This window comes from Carica papaya, chromosome 7, assembly GCF_054855325.1.
Source record: "Carica papaya isolate Zhongbai chromosome 7, ASM5485532v1, whole genome shotgun sequence".
Taxonomy (NCBI): Eukaryota; Viridiplantae; Streptophyta; class Magnoliopsida; order Brassicales; family Caricaceae; genus Carica; species Carica papaya.
In genome coordinates, this window is record NC_142315.1 from 2,511,504 (window position 1) to 2,531,509 (window position 20,006).

General features: G+C 38.6%; 2 protein-coding genes across 2 annotated transcripts; one reads left to right on the plus strand and one right to left on the minus strand.

Moving 5' to 3' along the window:
• Window positions 1-430: 430 nt before the first annotated feature.
• On the minus strand, window positions 431-3,891 carry LOC110817738 (ribosomal RNA-processing protein). The gene is made up of 4 exons (XM_088208067.1): window positions 3,698-3,891; window positions 3,458-3,563; window positions 1,648-1,771; window positions 431-992 (listed from the first exon to the last, which is right to left on the minus strand). The coding sequence occupies exons 1-4, from the start codon at window positions 3,814-3,816 to the stop codon at window positions 730-732; spliced, it is 612 nt and encodes a 203-aa protein (XP_088064193.1). The 5' UTR covers window positions 3,817-3,891; the 3' UTR covers window positions 431-729.
• Window positions 3,892-5,143: 1,252 nt separating this feature from the next.
• On the plus strand, window positions 5,144-10,541 carry SPHK1 (sphingosine kinase 1). Its single transcript, XM_088208007.1, has 10 exons — window positions 5,144-5,589; window positions 5,905-6,027; window positions 6,117-6,217; window positions 6,933-7,005; window positions 7,659-7,745; window positions 7,866-7,943; window positions 8,115-8,185; window positions 9,203-9,487; window positions 9,729-9,851; window positions 10,035-10,541. Exons 1-10 carry the CDS (start codon window positions 5,244-5,246, stop codon window positions 10,224-10,226), a joined length of 1,479 nt encoding a protein of 492 aa, XP_088064133.1. The 5' UTR covers window positions 5,144-5,243; the 3' UTR covers window positions 10,227-10,541.
• The last annotated feature ends 9,465 nt before the right edge of the window (window positions 10,542-20,006 follow it).

Sequence of the window (20,006 nt, forward strand, 5' to 3'; positions counted from 1 at the left end):
ATATATTACATAAAGATAAAATTTTAGACATTATCATTCAATTTTTAAAGTATAAAGTAAAATTAATGTGATAACTATAATTATATATGTTATAGTGAGATAAAATTTTATATATAATTCACTCAAATTTTAAAATATAAAAATAAAATTAATATAATAATTGATCCTCTATTTTATTAAAAAAAAAAAAAAAAAAACATACAGATAATTTATCTTTTAAGAGATTACATCATTGTGCATTAGAAGACAAATACAATAAAGTATTGTACTCTAGCACCTTTACCCCATGAAGCTTCTGTATTCAGAAGATTATATGCATGAATTTCACAAGTAATAATTTGGGTCCATGATGAACTCACTGAATTTCTTCAATACATCCAGAAATCAATCATTGTGGCTTCACATCCCATCTCTTTGACTTTTACTAAAATGTATGAAATTTGTTTTTTAATCCATTGCCTGCAATAATTTCTTTTTACCATTTTACATCAAAATGTATAAAATTTTACTAAAAAAATATTAAAATCACTTAATATTACAGTCACTCACATGAACTAGACAACAAAACCAACCTCTTCCTATCAGGTTGGCAACCAAAATTGTAGAATTTGAACATTATACAACTCCATAAGCACTAAAAATTGTAGAATCAGGCGTTTATGTTCAGATTCTGGATTGCAAAACTGTAGGCGCCCATCAGTTGGAAGATTCGGGTTGAAGGAATGACAGCTAACGTGATTTTTTTTTGTTCTTCCTCCCTTTTGTTTTGTCTCTTTTATTGCGTGGCTTTCCTCGTGATTTGTGCTTCGCAACTTTCTTGAACGATGTACTCTTACTCATAGGTATAGAGCTCTTGTCCTTTGCTGAGGCTTCAGTTAATCTAGGCACTGCTGCCCATGTCCTTTCTTCGTTGGTAAAGTCCTCTTCCTCCCGGGAAATTTCACTAGTGGTAACAGTGACTTTCATGTCGCCATTATCGTACATTGTTGTTCCTTGCATAGATTCAAAAGAAGAGTGAATTTTTACAACAAAATAATCATGAAGTTAAGCTTGTATGAAAAATATAACCAGGGACATAATAAGCACATGCATGAAAAACTGCAGGTTCATGTCTTCCATACACCTACAGAGAATTCATTAATTACGTATGTACTACAATTATGCAAAGCATACAAAATAATTACTTCCTGCATCCGCATTAGATGACATAATGTGGATAGCCAGGTTATTATTATAAAAAAACAAATCCTATATGTAGAACAAGAAATTATTTAAAGCCTATTAACTTTTTTAGAACAAGAAATTATTTAAATTCTATTCCACATTTTTTTCTTTAAAGCCTAAAATTATCTAGACAACAATTATTCAAGTCTTATTCATCATGTCCTGCAGTGAGGAAACATCAAACCGGTGTGTGGAAATATCTCGTCCATTTGAGAGGATAATTCAGCAATATAAATATCACTATCACATCAACTAATTGGCAGCAAGGACATTAATATGTGAGACTCCCATCTAAGGAAATTGGAAAGTGAAGCTGGAACTTGGTGAGTACCAGCTTGAAAGCCAGCAACAGAGGCTTTGATGATAACTTAAAGTATATCATACATATTTCAATCTAGTAGTATTACAGTTTTTGAGGAATACCAGTAACTGATGGAATCGGTTCTCTTTCTTTGTCCTGCCCATTGTCCTCATCATTTTCATCAGGCATCATGCCAGAGGCTGGTGGAGCTCCACCGTATAGAACAAATTCTCTTTCTAGTTTCCTCTGCAGCATTAATAAAATGCCAATAGTTAAGCAAATAACTTTGGGTTTGGTTCAAACCTATTCTATTTGCGTTCAAATTATTTGAGGAAACCAGCATTCCTTTGCAAATATGGAGAAACAGGCATTAATCTGTAATTAGTATCACCATGCCAGGGAAGCATACCTGTGCAGTTAAAGCAATCAGTAAAACAAGGTTTAATATATATCACAGATCGATATTATTTCAATACATTTCTCAGTTAAATACACTACATTATAAATCACCTAATTTGTTCACTTGCCCCCTAAGATGAACAGTTTGATATAAGTTGAATCTTAATATTAGACCATGCGATTTCAATTCACAGATCAACGAAGCACAGACGAAAGCTATTTTGGATCAAGTGGCATGAAAGAAAAAAAGAATCAGTGCGTTGGCTTTTTCTTCTCAATTGGATAAAAAATAGAATTTGCGATCTGTTATCCCCTTCATATTAGAGAAATAATATCGATAGTCATTGATTTTTCTTATGCTAGCATGCAGCATTTTCAGGAATTTTCTCTTCCTGATTGTAGAGGTCAGGCAAAAATTGAATTTGATTGGTTTGACTCATTTGTTAAACAGAAGCTTCACCACACATCTGAGGATAACCGAGGAAATGTCTTGGCTTAACCATAAAAAGAAAAACTCAGAACAGGGACTATATCAAAAGAACACTAGCATTCTCTTGATAATACTGCCCATACATATTAACATTTACTTTACCTAAATGGCCAATAACCAGACTGTTCTGGAATAGGTTAATTTCCAGAGACAAAAACTGAGTGAATCTAGTTTTGAAAGCATGCCTTACTATAATAGGGGGCATAGAGCTCCCAAGTGAAGGCAACCACAACTATCTATGTCACATCCTCCCATGCTATTCAAGAAGAATCACAGCAATTCCCCAATCCTGATGAAATAGTTCCTCCAGAACCCAGTGGTGAACAACAACAATCACTTAGGACTTGCAAAGTTGTGCCACTGTGGTAGAATCATTACCAATAGCATGCTGTGTTGCCTACGTGCGAAAAGACAGTGCAAACTTTGTTATATGGAAACCTAAATGCTGAGTCAGTAGCAACTCCAAATGCCATTTCACTGTAATGTAGACTATCTTGGTATCCTGATGCTTTGAGTTCACTTGATACAATGGAAAACTGAATAGTGAATAGAAGCCAAAATAAAACCCTCAAGCAGACTCCTTTTTTATATAGAGAAAATGGCCTTATAATGATTCAATCATCTAATCATTCCAAGCTACAACAAAGTTTACATATTAAGCAATAAACAGTGTTTCCTCCCACTTAATCTGATAAATCCAAACTTCAACTCTCACCAAGATCTCAAAATTGAATCCAAGATAAAGAATTCATTGTTTTGTAGCCGCCCACTGTACTCCACAGTCACTCTGCAATATAACTAGCCAATCATCATCATCATCATCATCTCCATTATACATTTATATCATAAAAAGATAAAACATAATATAGAAAAAAAATTTAAAAAAAAACTATGGCTACTGACTGATTCTAAGCCGCATACAAAGAAAATTATAGCAATTAGAACCATAAGAATTATTACTATAAACTATGGCTACTTACTGATTCTAATTCCGCATAATACAGGAGCAACAACAACAAAACACAGTTAAGTAGAATCCAAACCTTTTTACGCCCTTCAATACGCTTGCGACGTTGCGCTTCCTCTTGCTTCTTATGGGCTTCCTTTCTCCTTTTCTTCTTCCTCTTGTGAAATCCACCCACATAATCCCTTCCAAAACCCAAAACAAAGCAAAAATAGAACAAGAAAAACAAGAGCCACTTCCAGTTTAGTTTATTAACTATGATTTTTGCAGGGAAGAAAACAAGTGCTATGACTATACTTGAAGAAATTTGATGCAGCACCTGAGATCTTTCTCATTGAACGAAACCGATAGAGCTTTGTTCTTGAGAGCTCTCTTCCTTATATGACGACCTCTGGGTCGTGGAAGTTGTGGTGCTCCCTCCTCCAAGTCTTCCTCCATTACAGCTGTGTCAGAGGTTTTTGGTCCGGGAGGTTTCTGACCACCATCGCTAGGTTTCTCATCTCTCTTTCTGTTATGTTTTTCCCGAAAAGGCGGTTCTTTTGTTCTATTGGGCCTTCGTGGATTATTTGGGCCCAGTTCCGGATACTTCTAAGGCCCAATTCAAGTATTATGGGTAAGAAATACTTAATTTTTTTTCCTATTAATATTTCAAAGATAATTATTATATAAAATGTCATTTATATTTTTTTCCACCATCATATCTTAATAAGAATATTTTTTCCACCATCGATAAATTATTACTACAATTACAATTATTTATCTTTATTTTTAATTTTATTACTGTTACTACTAATATAAATATTATCGTCTCTCCGTATTTTCATATTTAACATTCTTATCGTCTTTTTCTATCACTTCTATCGTTATAATTACTAAAATTGTTATTATTATCACCGAATTTATTATCATTATCATTATTTTTATTTATTATCGTCCATTATTACATATGCGAATAATTATTAGAGATTTTATACATATATATATTATTTTTATAGTTAAATAAGACTAAAAACGTACTTTGATTATGATATTTTATCTTTGTTTAACTATACATTATTTTTCTTTTTGTTTTGTAAGAAAAAAAAAATACTAATATAGACATAAATATTTTAATAATTTATTTACTAAAAATATATAGCAAACAAACTTATAATTAAATTACTAATAACCACACCATGTTATGTAAAGCCTTATCTCAAAGCAAAAGATAGTCATGTGACATTCCACATAATGATGATTCCACACTTGTACAACTTACATTGTTTTATTTTTTTTAATCCAAGTTTAGATTGGGATTATGTGAAAATTATTGATAGATTTATTTAGAATAATTATGTAAAAGATTAACTAAAATAATATAAAAATTAATAGAAAGATAAATTCAAATAAAAATTTGATCAAAATTTATAGTGTGTATTATTTTAATTTAGCATTAAATTTAATATAAAGTTAATCTTAATGACACTTTAATCACTATTTATTGCTAATTTAATTATATATTTATTATAATTAAATTTGGTACTTAATAAATTAACAAATATATAAAAAAGTAATAAAGTATAATTAAATAGTAGTAATTAAAGAGGACATAGGATTAAATTTTAAAAAAATTCCTACAAGGCGCGTGGCGGTAACAACAACGCGATTGATTACGATAACAAAAACGACAGAGGGGTCAGTCGTACCAACCAAGGTCGCACTAATATTCAACACCAACTGTTCGATTCTCTACCTAACCGAACCGGACCGAACCGTCAACTTTCCAGAACCCAAATATCCTCCATTGAACATTTGTATGAACATAGCGCCAAAGTCAAAGGCTCACCACTCTGGGCCCTGCTCTCCCGATTTTGAAGCAGCCAAACATGGCTCATCAATCCGAGAACCAACAGCAGCTGCGGCAACAACCGGCGATAATAGCTGACAGAGTTATCGTCAACGGAGTTGTAACACCATTGACGCTAACCGGCGACGGGTTGCTCCGATGGACGGAGAAGGGACAACGATGTTTGTCTGTGGAGAAGGAGGTTCTCGGATTCTCTATGGATGGTAATACGGTGAGAGTCAGGGCTCTTGTCGAGGGAGGAAATGGAATCTGCTGCGTGGGCAGCACGGGGGATTTGGTGAGGAAGGACTTCATTTTCGAGCCTCTTTCTCACGATTCTCGGACGCTATGGTCTCAAAAACTCCGTGAATATATTGATTCCCTCGGTATATTTTTGCTTATTACTAATTTCTGGTTTCAATTGACTTACTTTTGTTTGGTTGATGTTCAAATATGGAACGGAAGAGAAATTCATGGAAATTTCTCAGTCTTTGTTTGCTCCAATGTTAAATCAGCAGAGTATAGTATAATTATGTATGCTCGTCAACATGTTAATCTTAAAGGCGTGAAACTATTCTGTCTCTTTGAATAATTAAGAGCTTATGAAACTCCATCTGGTCAAAAGACACCAGTTTAATGCGATATCTTGTGTAGACACTGAATCGGTTGCATTTTTTATTGTTGTTGCTGCTATTTATCAGGTCGACCAAAGAGGTTGTTTATAATTTTGAACCCTTTTGGTGGGAAGAAATCGGCATCCAAGCTTTTCTTTAATGAAGTGAAGCCACTCCTTGAAGACGCAGATGTCAATTTTACTTTGCAAGGTTCGGTCTCTTTCTATGTGAACAGAGTTTCGATTTTTTACCTCGGTTAAGAACTGTTGTTATGCATTTTGAGGCTATGTGACTTTCAGAAACTAAGCACCAGCTGCATGCAAAGGAAGTTGTTGACAATCTGGACCTCTCCAAATATGATGGTATTGTTTGTGTTAGTGGAGATGGTGTCCTTGGTGAGGTCAGTTGGCTATACTCAGTTGTTGTACGAGTAGTATCATGTGCTTTTTCATTTTTAATGTTCCAATGATAATGGAGGAAGGGGGAATGGTTGTGGGTTTTATTATGATGACTGTGAATGGGATGGTTGTGATTCAGCATGTTGAGGAGAATAAGTTCATTCAAACTCTACTAGGTCTAAGTTAGAAGTCTCTTTTACTTTTCCACAAAAAAGGAAAGAAATCTACTTTGATGTACATTTTTTATTTCTTAAACTTCTATGAATATATTCCTTTTATAGTTGCTTTGCTTCTGGTCAGAAACTTTGCAGAATCTGCGGCTCCCAAGTTATGTTCCCTGTGTTGTATTTACCTCAGAGTAAACTGTAGTTACGTTCTTTAAAAGGAATGCTGTTTATGGGACTTCAACTAGGGTCCATCATTCGTTATTCCTCATTCTGACTTTTCTAGCTTTCTCTGAAAGGAAAAAAAAAAAAACAGAGAGAAAAAATAGACCTATTTATTGGCCAACTTGTGTGAATTTGGCCCTGGAGATTTCTAGCATTGACAAACCTATAAATTTAGGTGAAATTACTAAGCTAAACCATGGTTATCATTTGGGATCACACAAGTCTGCCTTTTTGATTTTCTGTTCAGAATATTTGTTTTCCATTTGTTTTCTTAAACCTTGAATTTATTGTAATACATTTCCTTTACAATTTTTGCACATTTTAGTAGGTGGTAAATGGATTGCTTGAAAGAGATGATTGGAGAGATGCCATAAAAATTCCGCTTGGCATTGTTCCTGCAGGTTTATTTCTCTTTATTGTATTTGTATATTTATTTTATTCGCACAAGTGCTCTGTTGAGGGTCAGAGGATTGGGAGTAGTTGCCCCCTAGAAGCCCTTCTCTGCTTACATACACAATCTGAAGTTCAAAGCAAAAGAAAAAGAAATCTTGTTATTTGTGTCTTTCTACAACATGTAACTATATAATGATGAGAAGATTAAATATTCATGAAGATAATGCTGGTGAAAGATTAAATTGTATACCCTTCGTTTCCTTATACTGTATGATAGTTACTGTGACTGCTGTCTTCTTGTTACCGTCAAAGAAAAAATGATCAGTGCTGTGCTTGAGTAATATTTGGATATTTGGCATGCATATTTTACTCATCACATTGGTTGAAACAAGGCTCCTTGTTGTCATGATGCCATACTTTTCGGATCTTCCTTCCTGAATTGATTTTCATTCATTTCTCTCAATGACAACATGGCATCCTATGAAAATGTTTTCGATAATTTTTTATCGCCAAACTTATCATTCATAATTGTTCAATGGTCTTCATTGTGCTTGTTTTGACTTTGGACTCTAGACCCTTCATTATTTTCTTCAAAATTCTCAACAATGTAAACTTCTCTCCATTCCCCTTGATGTCTGACACCGGTTTTTCCTTTATGCAGGCACTGGAAATGGTATGGCGAAATCATTACTGCATTTAGTTGGTCATTCCTGCACTGCATTTAATGCCATTCTGTCAATTATTCGAGGTAAATGATAATTTTAATTAGTAGAATTGGTTTCTGAATAGAAGGACTTTTGCCTTTTATATCCAATATTGTTCTTTCTCTTTGATAAGTTTTTCTACTTCATGTTTTTCTTACTAACAGGTCACAAATGTTCTCTGGATGTGGCAACTATTTTACAAGGGAAGACTAGATTCTTCAGCATCTTGATGCTTGCATGGGGTATATAGATAGAAATTTATGTTTGCCAGATTTGTGATTAAATTTCTACATTTTGCTACTCACTTTGGTAATTGTTGGCAGACGTATTATGATAGATGAGAGTGATTTAGACCATTGCAATTAGTTTGTAACATTTTTAAAATCTCATGAACACATTTTATTTCATTTCAGGACTGGTGGCAGATATAGACATTGAGTCTGAAAAATATAGGTGCATGGGAAGTGCTCGTATCGACTTCTATGTAATGTTCACTTAGACATCACTGTTCTTTATCTTTTCAGATAGTACAACTTTCGCACCCATTCGCATGTGTACTTCCTCATTCATATCAGTTTTGCATGTCTGCATTGTTATTTTTTTTTTTTTCATTTTTTTGAACATTGGCAGTGGCAGGATGCATTGAACCAAATCAGTTGGTTTACCTTCAAAAACTCGAGAATTTCTTTCCTTTCATAATCAGTTGGTTTACCCTCAAAAACTCTAAAATTTCTTTCCTTCCATAGAATCCAAAATAAGGACAATGGAATAATATATTTCAATTTTCTATCTAATTGTATCCCTTCCCAAGCCCACAATTCCTCCCTAATATACCCAGCCATCACCTAACAAACTCCAATCATACTATAAATAGCACTCCACAACCCAAAGGCCACCGGACACCACAACAAAACTTGCCTGCAGCTTTCTGCGTCAGCCATACATAAGTAACATCTGTTGGGAATATCCAGCCCCCACAATTAAATTGTCAATTGTCAAAATGCATTCTCTACTTGCTTCCCATGCAAAAAAAAAAAAACAACTCTAGGGGGAACAAATTACTTAATGGTTTGAACTGTTTTAAGGTGGAAGAGATGCCACTTGGCTGCTGACTCTGTGTTGTGCTATTGGAACATTTAAACCTAATTAAAAGCAATCTATAATGGTAAATTTACAAGGCTAATTTCGTAAAATCACCAACAGCTCCAAGCAATTTCTGTCATATGTATTCTAAGGCTTCAGCCTATGGATTAACCATTTAACTTTCTGTTTGCTTCTCTTTAATTTCACCATAGTTTGATTTTCATATTTAATTTTCTGCTTATTAGGCAAGGTAAAAAGTTGTGGTCATCCTCATCTCTGTAGGTGGAAACTGAAGGCAAATGATTATGATCGTTTAGAAAATTTTTGTTTCCATTATGCGTTCAATATATGCAAGGTTATGGGCTAAAGATCATTAGAGGAATAACTATTGATATCTCCTCCGCCTCCTTCTGTGTAGGCTCTTCAAAGAATATTTCACCTGAGGCATTATGATGGCCACATTTCATTTGTGCCTGCACCTGGCTTTGAAGCTTATGGGGAGCCAACTAATTATGATGTTGATCCTACTGGAGACAATACAAGCAAGGAACTTCCAGTTAAAGTTCAACAGCAGGGCTATCAGGGAGCTGATATTAATTTGGAGAATCTTGGTTGGAGGACAATTAGTGGTCCATTTATTTCCATATGGATTCATAATGTTCCATGGGGTGGTGAAGACACCATGGCTGCACCTAATGCTAAGGTTGTTTTACTTTGTACTCACCTTTGAGTGTATAATAGTGCTAAATAATTTCACCACCCTCCTCTCATCCCCCCCTCCTCCCCTGACTCTTCTTTGAATAGGGTCTGTTTCATTCATCCTCTTGCCATCTGAAAGCTGTTTACAAACTCTTGAAAACACACTGTAGATATTGACATCTCAATTACTTATCTTTCTTCGAGTATAAAGGATATTTTTTTTTCTCGTTTTTCTTTGGGTGCAGTTCTCTGATGGTTTTCTAGACTTGATCATGATTAGAGACTGCCCTAAGTTGTCCTTGCTAGCATTGATGACGGAGTTGAAGACCGGAGATCATGTCAAATCACCATATGTTATCTACATTAAGGTGAGTACGTTTAGATGATGACCATCTGGGCTTGTTCTCACACTTCACCTGTTAGTTGTATAAAAAATCTATATTCTTGCTTCTTGTTGGCTGGTGTTTAGTTTCCTTATCTGTTATTCCAAGATTTTAGTATGCCTATTTAATTTGTGAAACCTATTCTCTTTGTTCTGCAACAAACTGAAGGTAAAAGCGTTTATTTTGGAGCCTGGTCCATGCACAGAGGATCCTAACAGAGAAGGTATTATAGATTCAGATGGCGAAGTTCTGGCCAGAGGAAAGGGAACATACAAGTTTGTCCAAAAGGGCATCATGTCTTACGACAAGCTTCAGATTACAGTGGAGCAAGGTTTAGCTACTCTGTTTTCCCCGATATAAGATTGCCAATTATCTCAAATTTGAATTTACAGTTCCACATACTGAATTACAAAGACGAATTTCCACAGGTTTTCTTTCTTTTATTTTCCTATGTACAAAACCAACAAAACATGAAGAAGAGAACTGAAAATAGAGGGAAACCGAAAAAACATTGATGTGCAAGTGTTACTTGTGAGTATTTTATGGTATACGATCAAAGTAATACCAAGTTGATTATTTTGTCTTGTCAGATGAAAAGATTTTCAAGTGGTTGTACTCCAGTATTACTATACTTTTGACATGAATACGGAGCTTAAGCAGCCGATCTGTGTGTAAGCATTTGTTTATTATGTCAAATTCTGGGTTCATCTTCTTAGCACAAAAACGTGTCAAAAGCCTTGTTCAGTAGTATGATTGATGCCTGTTAGGCAGATTATAAACTTGAGTTCGAGAACTGATGTTGTCTACTTCGTAGTCAACACTCGGCGACGAGCACAAGCTTTTTCTTTGCCAGTTAAAGCTGAAGTTTTGATATTTGATCTTTTATTGTTTACTACTAAGCATTTAGTTTATATTTCTTGTTTATCGATATTTTCACCTCTTGTTTGGACAAATTATTAAATTAGTTTTCGAAATTTGATATTGATTATAATTTTATTACTATTGTTTTTTTTATCTTTGTAATACTCAAAATTTTTCTTTAATTTTATTTTAATTTTTATTAGAATTTTGTTTAATTTTATTTTATTTTAATAATTAATTTATAAGGTTTTAATTTAATTTAATAAAAATAAAAATAATAATAATAATAAAATAGAGTAAAATTATTTTTAGGATTTAATTGAAATTGATTTTGAAAAAAAAAAAGTGAAAATTTAAATTATGAGAGTGTTTTTGAAAAGAAAATCGAAAATCGGGAATCAAAACGTAATTTAGAAAAATAGTGTCACGTCAGCAGTCCGGTCAGCAGCCCCGGCCAACCAGGACACGCCGTGTGGTAGGAATGCTGATGCGGGAAACCATCCAGGACGAAGACATGTGGGCGATCTACGTGCGCGCGATCGGACGGCCCAGATCCGTTTCCACGCGCACGGACAGCCCAAATCGCATCGCGATGGACAATCCAGATTTATTTTCAATTTAATCGCGGTCGGACGGCTCAGATTAAACCATGATGGACGGTTCAGATTAAAAGAAAAATGTTATAAATAATCGCATCCACACCCAACTCCAAACCCTAGTCGCCAGAACTCTCGCCGGAGAAGACGACCCAGCCACCGGAGGAACCGGCCGCCGCTGCACCGAAGGATTTTTTAGCCACCAAAAGAGGTAAAATTTCTCCTCTTGGCTCGTTTTTCGATACTGAACTTTTATGTGGCCAAATCGAAGCCAAACCACCGGTCGATTGGCTGAAAAACACCACCGAAGTCCAGCGGCGCTGCCGCAGGTTTCCTCGATTTTTGCCTCCGATGAGGCCCTCCCCGATTCCCGTTCGATGTAATTTTTATACCACTGTGACTACCGTCATTTTCTCTATAGATTAACCAGAGCAAAACACCAAATTGCAATTCGCGTCGGAGGAGCTGCCGCACCCGAGAGCTTCGCCGCCGGTAAGTCTCAGTTTTCTGAAATTATTTTGGCCCATCAAGGGCCCTATGGGTGTTTTATTACAGGAACCAATGCAAGTTTAGCTGAATTCGGCCGAAAACGGCCAACCCAAGGCGGATTGCCGCTATGGGCGGCGGCACCGTCATCGGAGCACGGCAAAGCCGCCGTGCTGGAATTCCGAAATTGGCCGAAAGGGCCCTAGGTCCGATTTGGAGTTTTTTGGGGACATGTGCAGGTACCGGAAGTGTGTTTCAATTTCTGAAAAAAAATTCAGGGAATCTAGGAACTGCCCATAGGTGCAGTGAGAACCCGATTTCAGACTCCGAAATAAGTAAGGATCCCTCACCCTATTTTCTATCACGGCATTAAAGCTTAACTGATAAAACGGTATTTTATGAATTAACAGATATGTATAATTAATTAAGATTGTTAATGGGGCCCGAACCTGATGTATTTGTTGGTCTGTTCTTGTTTGATTTATTTTACAGTTTTAAATACATTATGGTATCTGATCTATTTATTTTCTGATTTTGAATGCATGAATCATGGTTTCATTTATTATGGTTTGAATTATTGTAAACCCGATGTTGTGTTGCCTTGTTTGGTGTCCATTACTGGTTTACGTGTTTATATTTGATTGGATAATTGAGATTAAGAAAAAATGGAAAAAAAAAGGTATGTGAATTGATAAATGGATAATATTCGACAGCCTGACTAGATATCCTGGGAGATGGTGGACGGACCGGGTCCATAGAGAACCCTACCGGGAACGTGGTCTCTCATATCGGACGGGGTATGGAGACTTTATGTGTTTTGGCGCCCATACCGGACGTGGTATGGGGACGGCTTTGAAATTAAGTTATTAATGTGAATGGTTCACGTGTAGCGGGGACCCCCTATGGATCCCCATGGATACTAGTAGGCTGATAAAAGAGAAAATTTGTTGCTTGATGATTGAAATACAAAAGTATGATATGTGTTATGTTACAGAGTGTGCATGATCTTATGATGTTTATGATGTTATTGTTTCTCATAAGTTGTTTTCATGAATCTCACTGAGATAAGTAGACAGTAAAGGTTTTTATTATTGATAAATGAGTTTGTTATAAATTATGCTCAATTGATCATTTTTGTTTTCTACCAACATTTACTTCTGTGACAGTGAGATAGTGTGATGTCTTTACTGGGGTAGTGTAGCTCATTCCTTACTTAACAATTTCAGATCAGGAGGACTGGGTTCTCGAGCCCGTTCTGCAGGAAGACGGCGAGTAGAAGATAAAGAATTTATTAGTTTTCCTTATAGCATTTATTCATAGGATTTTCTTTAAGTTAGTTTATTCTTTCATACATTTAATTTGTTTTGGTTATTGTGTAAGGGATGTTAATCATAATCTATTTTATTTTGCTTCCGCACTTAAAATAAATATATACATTTCCTTTTAATTTCCGGGGCTGTTACAGTTGGTATTAGAGACAGGTTCTTCGGACCCGTCCCTTACACAATAATACTTAGAGGAATACCAAACTGAGACTTATTACTCAACCATTCCTTATGAAATGCAGGTGCAGAGATATGAGGAGAGGAAGACCCCCACTAAACCGAGTAGCCTGAGATGATTCGCTTCGGGAGGATGTTGACGGAATATTTGAGATGCTCGAAAGGATTATTGCTGCTCAACAAGGTCGAGAGGAGAGAAGAGAATTACCCGACCCTCCCCCACTACCACAGTTTGAGCCACCGCTGCAACGAGCAGATCCCGAGCCACCCCGACAAGAGCCTGTTCCTCCACAGTACCACCCGGCACCACTGCCGCAGTATAATCCGGTGCCTCAGCCACAGTATTGCCCGACACCGCCACAATATGATCCGGTGCCCCCACTATATCAGTAGGTGCCACCATAGAGCCCCCCATATATCCTCAGCCCGGCCCAGTCCCTCTTCCACGGGACCCAGCTCCTTCCCTAATTGACCCGGGCTACGTAGAGAGGTACAGGAGACTAAACCCTTCCACTTTTGCAGGGGAGTCCTCTTTCGAAGATGCCGAGTACTGGTTGGCTGAAACAGAGAAGGCTTTCAAGACCATAGGAGTAGTTCCTGAGCAGAGGGTTACTTTTGCTTCCTACATGCTGGTGGGGCAAGCATATCGTTAGTGGGAGCTCAAGCAGACCACCCTGCCTACGCCAGTCACTTGGGAACAGTTCTTAGCAGTCTTTCATGCGGAGTACCTCCCCGAGCACATCCGACATTTAAAGGAGACAGAGTTTGTTCAGCTAGTCCAGAGAAACATGACGATGTCGGAATATGCTTGTAAGTTCCTAGAGCTGGGCTGATACTCCCCTAAGACATTGATGGATGAGGGTAGAAAGGCCAGGAGGTTCCAGTGGGGCCTCCGCCCAGAGATCAAACGACACTTATTGGTACTAGAGCTTAAGACATATTCAGCCGTTCTGTCAAACGCGCAGATCGTGGACAGGAGTTTCAACACCCTTTTCCAGTCAGCAGGGAGTCACAGACCCTCAGCTCCACCTCGCAGACCAGCACCTACTGCGCCTGTCCAACAAAATAAGAGGCCCAGACCGGCAATCCAGGCCCCCCCTCAGGCTCCAGGGGCAGCACGTAGTAAGATCTGTCAGCACTGCGGCAGGGATCACGGGGACCAACCATGTTATCGCCTCAACAACATCTGTCGCATATATGGTAGTGCCCAGCACTACGCGAGAGAGTGCCTAAGGAACCAGAACCAAGGAAGATCTCCTTTTCAGGGCAGGGTTTACAACCTCACACAGCAGGATGCCGATGCCGACCCGGACGTGGTACATGGTATGTACACTATCTGTGACCATATTGCTCATGTTTTATTTGACACTGGTGCATCGCATTCATTTGTTTCACATGTTTTTGTATCCAAACTTAATGTATCACCTGATAAACTTGATTCAATGTTGTTTATGTCTACTGCTGGGGGTAAAACACTATTAGGGGAAGTTGTCTACAGGGCTTGTGCCGTGGGAATTACAAATAGAAAACTGAGTGTAGACCTAATAGGGTTAGACACGGGGGATTTTGATGTAATTTTAGGGATGGATTGGCTAGCGGTGTATCACGCCACTATAGATTACTTTAACAAGAAGGTTGTATTTAATCCTCCTAATGAGGAGCCATTTACAAATTAATAAAATCATTTGATACTTATTCCTTAATGGCAAGTTTTCTTAGTTTTCAAGTACTTTAACCTTGTTATTTTCTCTAACTAGGCAAGCCCAAGAAGGAAATTTGTATCCAAGAAATTCTGGTAGTTCGAGACTTTACAGATATGTATCCGGACGAACTGCCCGGATTACCAGTGGACAGGGAAGTTGATTTCACTATAAACTTGCAACCAGGCACCCATCCCATTTCGGTTGCTCCTTACCGCATGAGCCACGTTGAGATGGAAGAATTGAGGAAACAGATCACTAAATTGCAGGACAGTGGTTTTATTAGACACAGTGTGTCTCCTCGGGGTGCCGGAGTCACATTTGCCAAAAAGGGAGATGGAACGTTAAGACTGTGTATTAATTACAAAGGATTGAACAATATCACAATCAAGAACAAATATCCCCTTTCCAGAATTGACGACCTCTTCGATTAGCTGCAGGGTGTGCAGGTCTTCTCCAAAATAGACCTACGATCAGGTTACCATCAGGTGAAAGTAAGAACAAAAGACATCCTCAAAATGGCCTTTCGAACCAGGTACGGACACTATGAGTTCCTGGTCATGCCATTTGGGCATACCAACGCCCCGACCATCTTTATGGATCTGATGAACAGGGTCTTCAGAGGATTCTTGGATCAATTTGTTATTGTGTTCATCGATGACATCTTGGTATACTCAAAAAGCAGAGAAGAGCATACTCACCATCTAGCCCAAGTTTTGCAAGTCCTCAGAAAAAAGAAGCTATATGCAAAGTTGAGTAAGTATGGATTCTGGCTTGAGCAGACTGCCTTCCTAGGACACATCATATCGAAGGAAGGAGTATCAGTAAATTCCGAAAAGGTTGAAGCGGTACTTGGCTGAGAGAAGTTGACATCAGTTAAGGAGATCCGTAGCTTCTTGAGAATAGCAAGTTATTACCGCAGGTTTGTCGATGGATTCTCTAGTCTAGCGGCCCCCCTAACCCGGCTCACAAATAAGAATGCCAAGTTTGAGTGGAATGAGGACTGTGAGAGGAGTTTTTCAGAATTAAAGGAATGGCTGACCACTGCACCCGTACTTGCTTTACCGAGTGGATCGGGGGGATATACAGTTTATAGTGATGCCTCTTATCTAGGCCTGGGTTGTGTCCTGATGCAGCACGGGAATATCATAGCCTATGGGTCCAGACAGTTAAAGAATCATGAGAAGAATTACCCCACCCATGACTTGGAACTTGCCGCAATCATACACGCCTTGAAAACCTGGCGCCATTATTTATACGGAGAGACCTTCCAGATCTATACTGATCATAAGAGTCTGAAGCACATATTCACTCAAAAGGATCTCAACATGCGTCAGAGAAGGTGGATGGAACTCCTTAAATACTATGATTGTGATATCTTGTATTATCGGGGTAAGGGCAACGTGATGGCAGATGTTCTCAGCAGGAAAAGTGCAGGTATCTTAAGTCATTTAATGGTTTCAGAACGCAGACAAATTGGGGCCACACAACAAGTTCGGCTTCAGGACCTGAAGAGAGTCGCATTTTTGGGCCGTTTGATCGTCCAGCCCGAGTTAATACAGAGAATAAGGGAAGCCCAATCAGTCGACCCCGCCCTAGTAGCTCGCAAGAATGATGCAGAACAGGGAGTGAGTTCAGAATTTCGAATATCTGCCGATGGGTTACTTCGGTTTCAGGACAGAGTGTGCGTCCCAAACGACAGTGAGTTAAAGAGAGACATCATGACAGAGTCCCATAGCTCCAAGTTTGCCATACATCTCGGAAGCATCAAAATATACCAAAGCATGCGACCCCGGTTTTGGTGGAATGGGATGAAGAGGGATATAGCTGACTTTGTATTTAAATGCTTGGTATGTCAGCAGGTCAAGGCAGAGTATCAACGCCCAGCCGGGTTACTTCAGCCCTTACCGATCCCAGAGTGGAAGTGGGAACATATCGCCATGGATTTCGTAACGAGATTACCCAAGGCACATTCAGAACATGACGCCATCTGGGTAATTGTTGACCGGCTTACTAAGTCTTCCCACTTCCTAACCATCAGAATGACTGATCCCTTGGACAAGTTGACAAGAATGTATATCCGGGAAATAGTCAGATTGTATGGAGTTCCAGTGACAGTGGTATCCGACAGGGACCCCAGATTCACTTCTCGGTTTTGGAGTAGCTTTCAACAGGCCATGGGAACAAAACTGTCTCTCAGTACTCATTTCCATCCTTAGACTGATGGACAGTCAGAAAGGACAATCCGTACACATGAGGATATGCTTCGAGCTTGCGTCATTGACTCTAGGGGCCATTAGGACGACCATCTACCCCTGATAGAATTTACCTACAACAACAACTATCAAGCGAGCATTGGCATGACTTCGTATAAGGCGTTATATGGGCGCCCATGCAGATCACCGATTTGTTGGGAAGAAGTGGGCGACAGAAAATTGTTCGGCCCGGAGTTAGTAGAGGAGACCACGTCTAAGATAGTTAAAATCAGAAAGAATATTCAGATGGCTCAGAGCAGGTAGAAGAGTTATGCGGACACCCGGAGGAGAGAATTAGCATTTGAACAAGGCGACCAGGTGTTCCTTAAGGTAACTCCTTTCAAAGGAATTAGTAGATTCGGCAGGAGGGGAAAACTGAACCCCCGATTTATTGGATCATATGAAGTTTTAGACAGGATTGGTACTGCTGCCTACAGACTAGCACTGCCTCAAGAGCTCTCCAATGTCCACAATGTGTTCCATGTATCCATGCTACGTAAGTACAGCCCCAACCCCTCTCATGTCTTGGCTCATGAACCGCTTCCACTCCAAGAGGACTTATCTTATGAGGAAGTATCAGTCGGTATCATGGACCGAAAGAGCAGAATACTTTGCAACCGAGAAATATCATTTGTAAAGGTAGTGTGGCATAACCACTTGCCAAGGGAGGCTACATGAGAGCTAAAATCAGACTTTAGAGCGCAATATCCCCATTTATTCGACCAAGAGTAAGAGACAAATTTGGGGGACCAAATTTCTTTAAGGGAGGGAGAGTTGTAACACCCAAAATTTTTATTTTATTTTATTTTATTTTTATTTTTATTTTATTTTTATTTTTATTAGAATTTTGATTAATTTTATTCTATTTTAATAACTAATTTATAAAGTTTTAATTTAATTTAATAGAAATAAAAATAATAATAATAAAATAGGGTAAAATTATTTTTAGAATTTAATTAAAATTGATTTTGGGAAAATGGGGTGAAAATTTGGATTCTGGGGGTGTTTTTGAAAAGAAAATCGAAAACTGGAGGTCAAAACGCAATTTAGAAAAATAGTACCATGTCAGCAGCCCCGGCCAACCAGGACACGCCGCGTGGCAGGGACGCTGACGCGGGAAGCCATGCGGGATGAAGACACGTGGACGATCCGCGTGATCGCGATCGGACGGTCCATATTCGTTTCCGCGCGCACGGACGGCCCAGATAAAAAACGTGCATGGACGGCCCAAATCTCACGCGTGCGGATGATCCAGATTTGATCACGCATGGACGGTCCAGATTTATTTCTAATTTAATCGCGATCGGATGGTCCAGATTAAATCATGATGGATGGCTCAGATTAAAAGGAGAAGGTTATAAATAATTACATCTACACCCAACCCCAAACCCTAGCCGCCAGAACCCTCGCCGGAGAAGATGACCCAGCCACCTGAGGAACCCGCCGCCGCCGCCACCCGCTGTCGCACCGGAGGATTTTTCGGCCGCCAAACGAGGTAAAATTTCTCCAATTGGCTCATTTTTTGATGCTGAACCTTCCTGTGGTCAAATTGGAGCCAAACTACCGGCTGTTGGCCGAAAAATACCGCTGAAGTCTAGCGGTGCCGCCGCGGGTTTCCTCAGTTTTTGCCTCCAATGAGGCATTCTCCGGTTCCCGTTTGATGTAATTTTTATACTACTATGACTACTGTCCTTTTCTCTACAGGTTGACCGGAGCAAAATACCAAATCGTAACTCGCGCCGGAGGAGCTGCCGCACCCGAGAGCTTCGCCGCTGGTAAGTCTCGATTTTGTAAAATTTTTTTGGCCCACCGAGGGCCATAGGGGTGTTTTATCATAGTAACCAATGCAAGTTTTGCCAAATTCGGCCAAAAATGGCTAGAAACGGCCAACCCGAGGCGGATTGCCGCCGTTGGCAACGGCGCCATCGCCGGAGCACGGCGGAGCCGCCATGCTGGAATTCTGAAATTGGCCGAAAGGGCCCTTGGTCTGATTTGAGATTTTTTGGGGACATGTGCAGGTACCGAAAGTGTGTTTCAGTTTCCAAGAAAAATTTCAGGAAATCTAGAGACTGCCCGTAGGCGCAGTAAGAACTCGATTTCAGACTCCGAAACAAGTAAGGATCCCTCATTTTATTTCCTATCACGACATTAAAGTTTAATAAATGATAAAATTGTATTTTATGAATTAATAGATATGTATAATTAATTAAGATTGTTAATGGGGCCCGAACCTAATGTATTTGTTGGTCTGTTCTTGTTTGATTTATTTTATAGTTTTAAATGCATTATGGTATCTGATCTATTTATTTTCTGGTTTTGAATGCATGAATCACGGTTTTATTTATTATGGTTTGAATTATTGTGAACCTGATATTGTGTTGCCTTGTTTGGTGTCTATTACTGGTTTACGTGTTTATGTTTGATTGGATAATTGTGATTAAGAAAAAATAGAAAAAAAAGGTATGTGAATTGATAAATTGATAATGTTCGACAGTCTGACTAGATATCCTAGGAGATGGTGGACGCACCGGGTCCATAGAAAATCCTACCGAGAACGTGGTCTCTCATATTAGACGGGGTATAGAGACTTTATGTGTTTTGGCGCCCATACCAGACGGAGTATGGGGACGGCCCGTTTCACCCTCATACTGAATAGGGTATTGAGGTTTATGGTTTTGGCGCTCATACCGGACGGAGTATGGGGATAGCCCTAGAATGAAGTTATTAATGTGAATGGTTC

What these genes read in the sequence shown, in the direction of transcription:
- LOC110817738 (XM_088208067.1), bottom strand. Translation starts at nt 3,816, where the DNA reads ATGGAGGAAGACTTGGAGGAGGGAGCACCACAACTTCCACGACCCAGA. An exon ending in TTCAATGAGAAAGATCTCAG is followed by an intron (nt 3,564 to 3,697) that starts GTGCTGCATCAA and finishes GGGTTTTGGAAG; the next exon opens with GGATTATGTGGGTGGATTTC. An exon ending in GTATTGAAGGGCGTAAAAAG is followed by an intron (nt 1,772 to 3,457) that starts GTTTGGATTCTA and finishes TTAATGCTGCAG; the next exon opens with AGGAAACTAGAAAGAGAATT.
- SPHK1 (XM_088208007.1), top strand. Translation starts at nt 5,244, where the DNA reads ATGGCTCATCAATCCGAGAACCAACAGCAGCTGCGGCAACAACCGGCG. An exon ending in CATTCTGTCAATTATTCGAG is followed by an intron (nt 7,746 to 7,865) that starts GTAAATGATAAT and finishes TCTTACTAACAG; the next exon opens with GTCACAAATGTTCTCTGGAT. An exon ending in GTGCTCGTATCGACTTCTAT is followed by an intron (nt 8,186 to 9,202) that starts GTAATGTTCACT and finishes CCTTCTGTGTAG; the next exon opens with GCTCTTCAAAGAATATTTCA.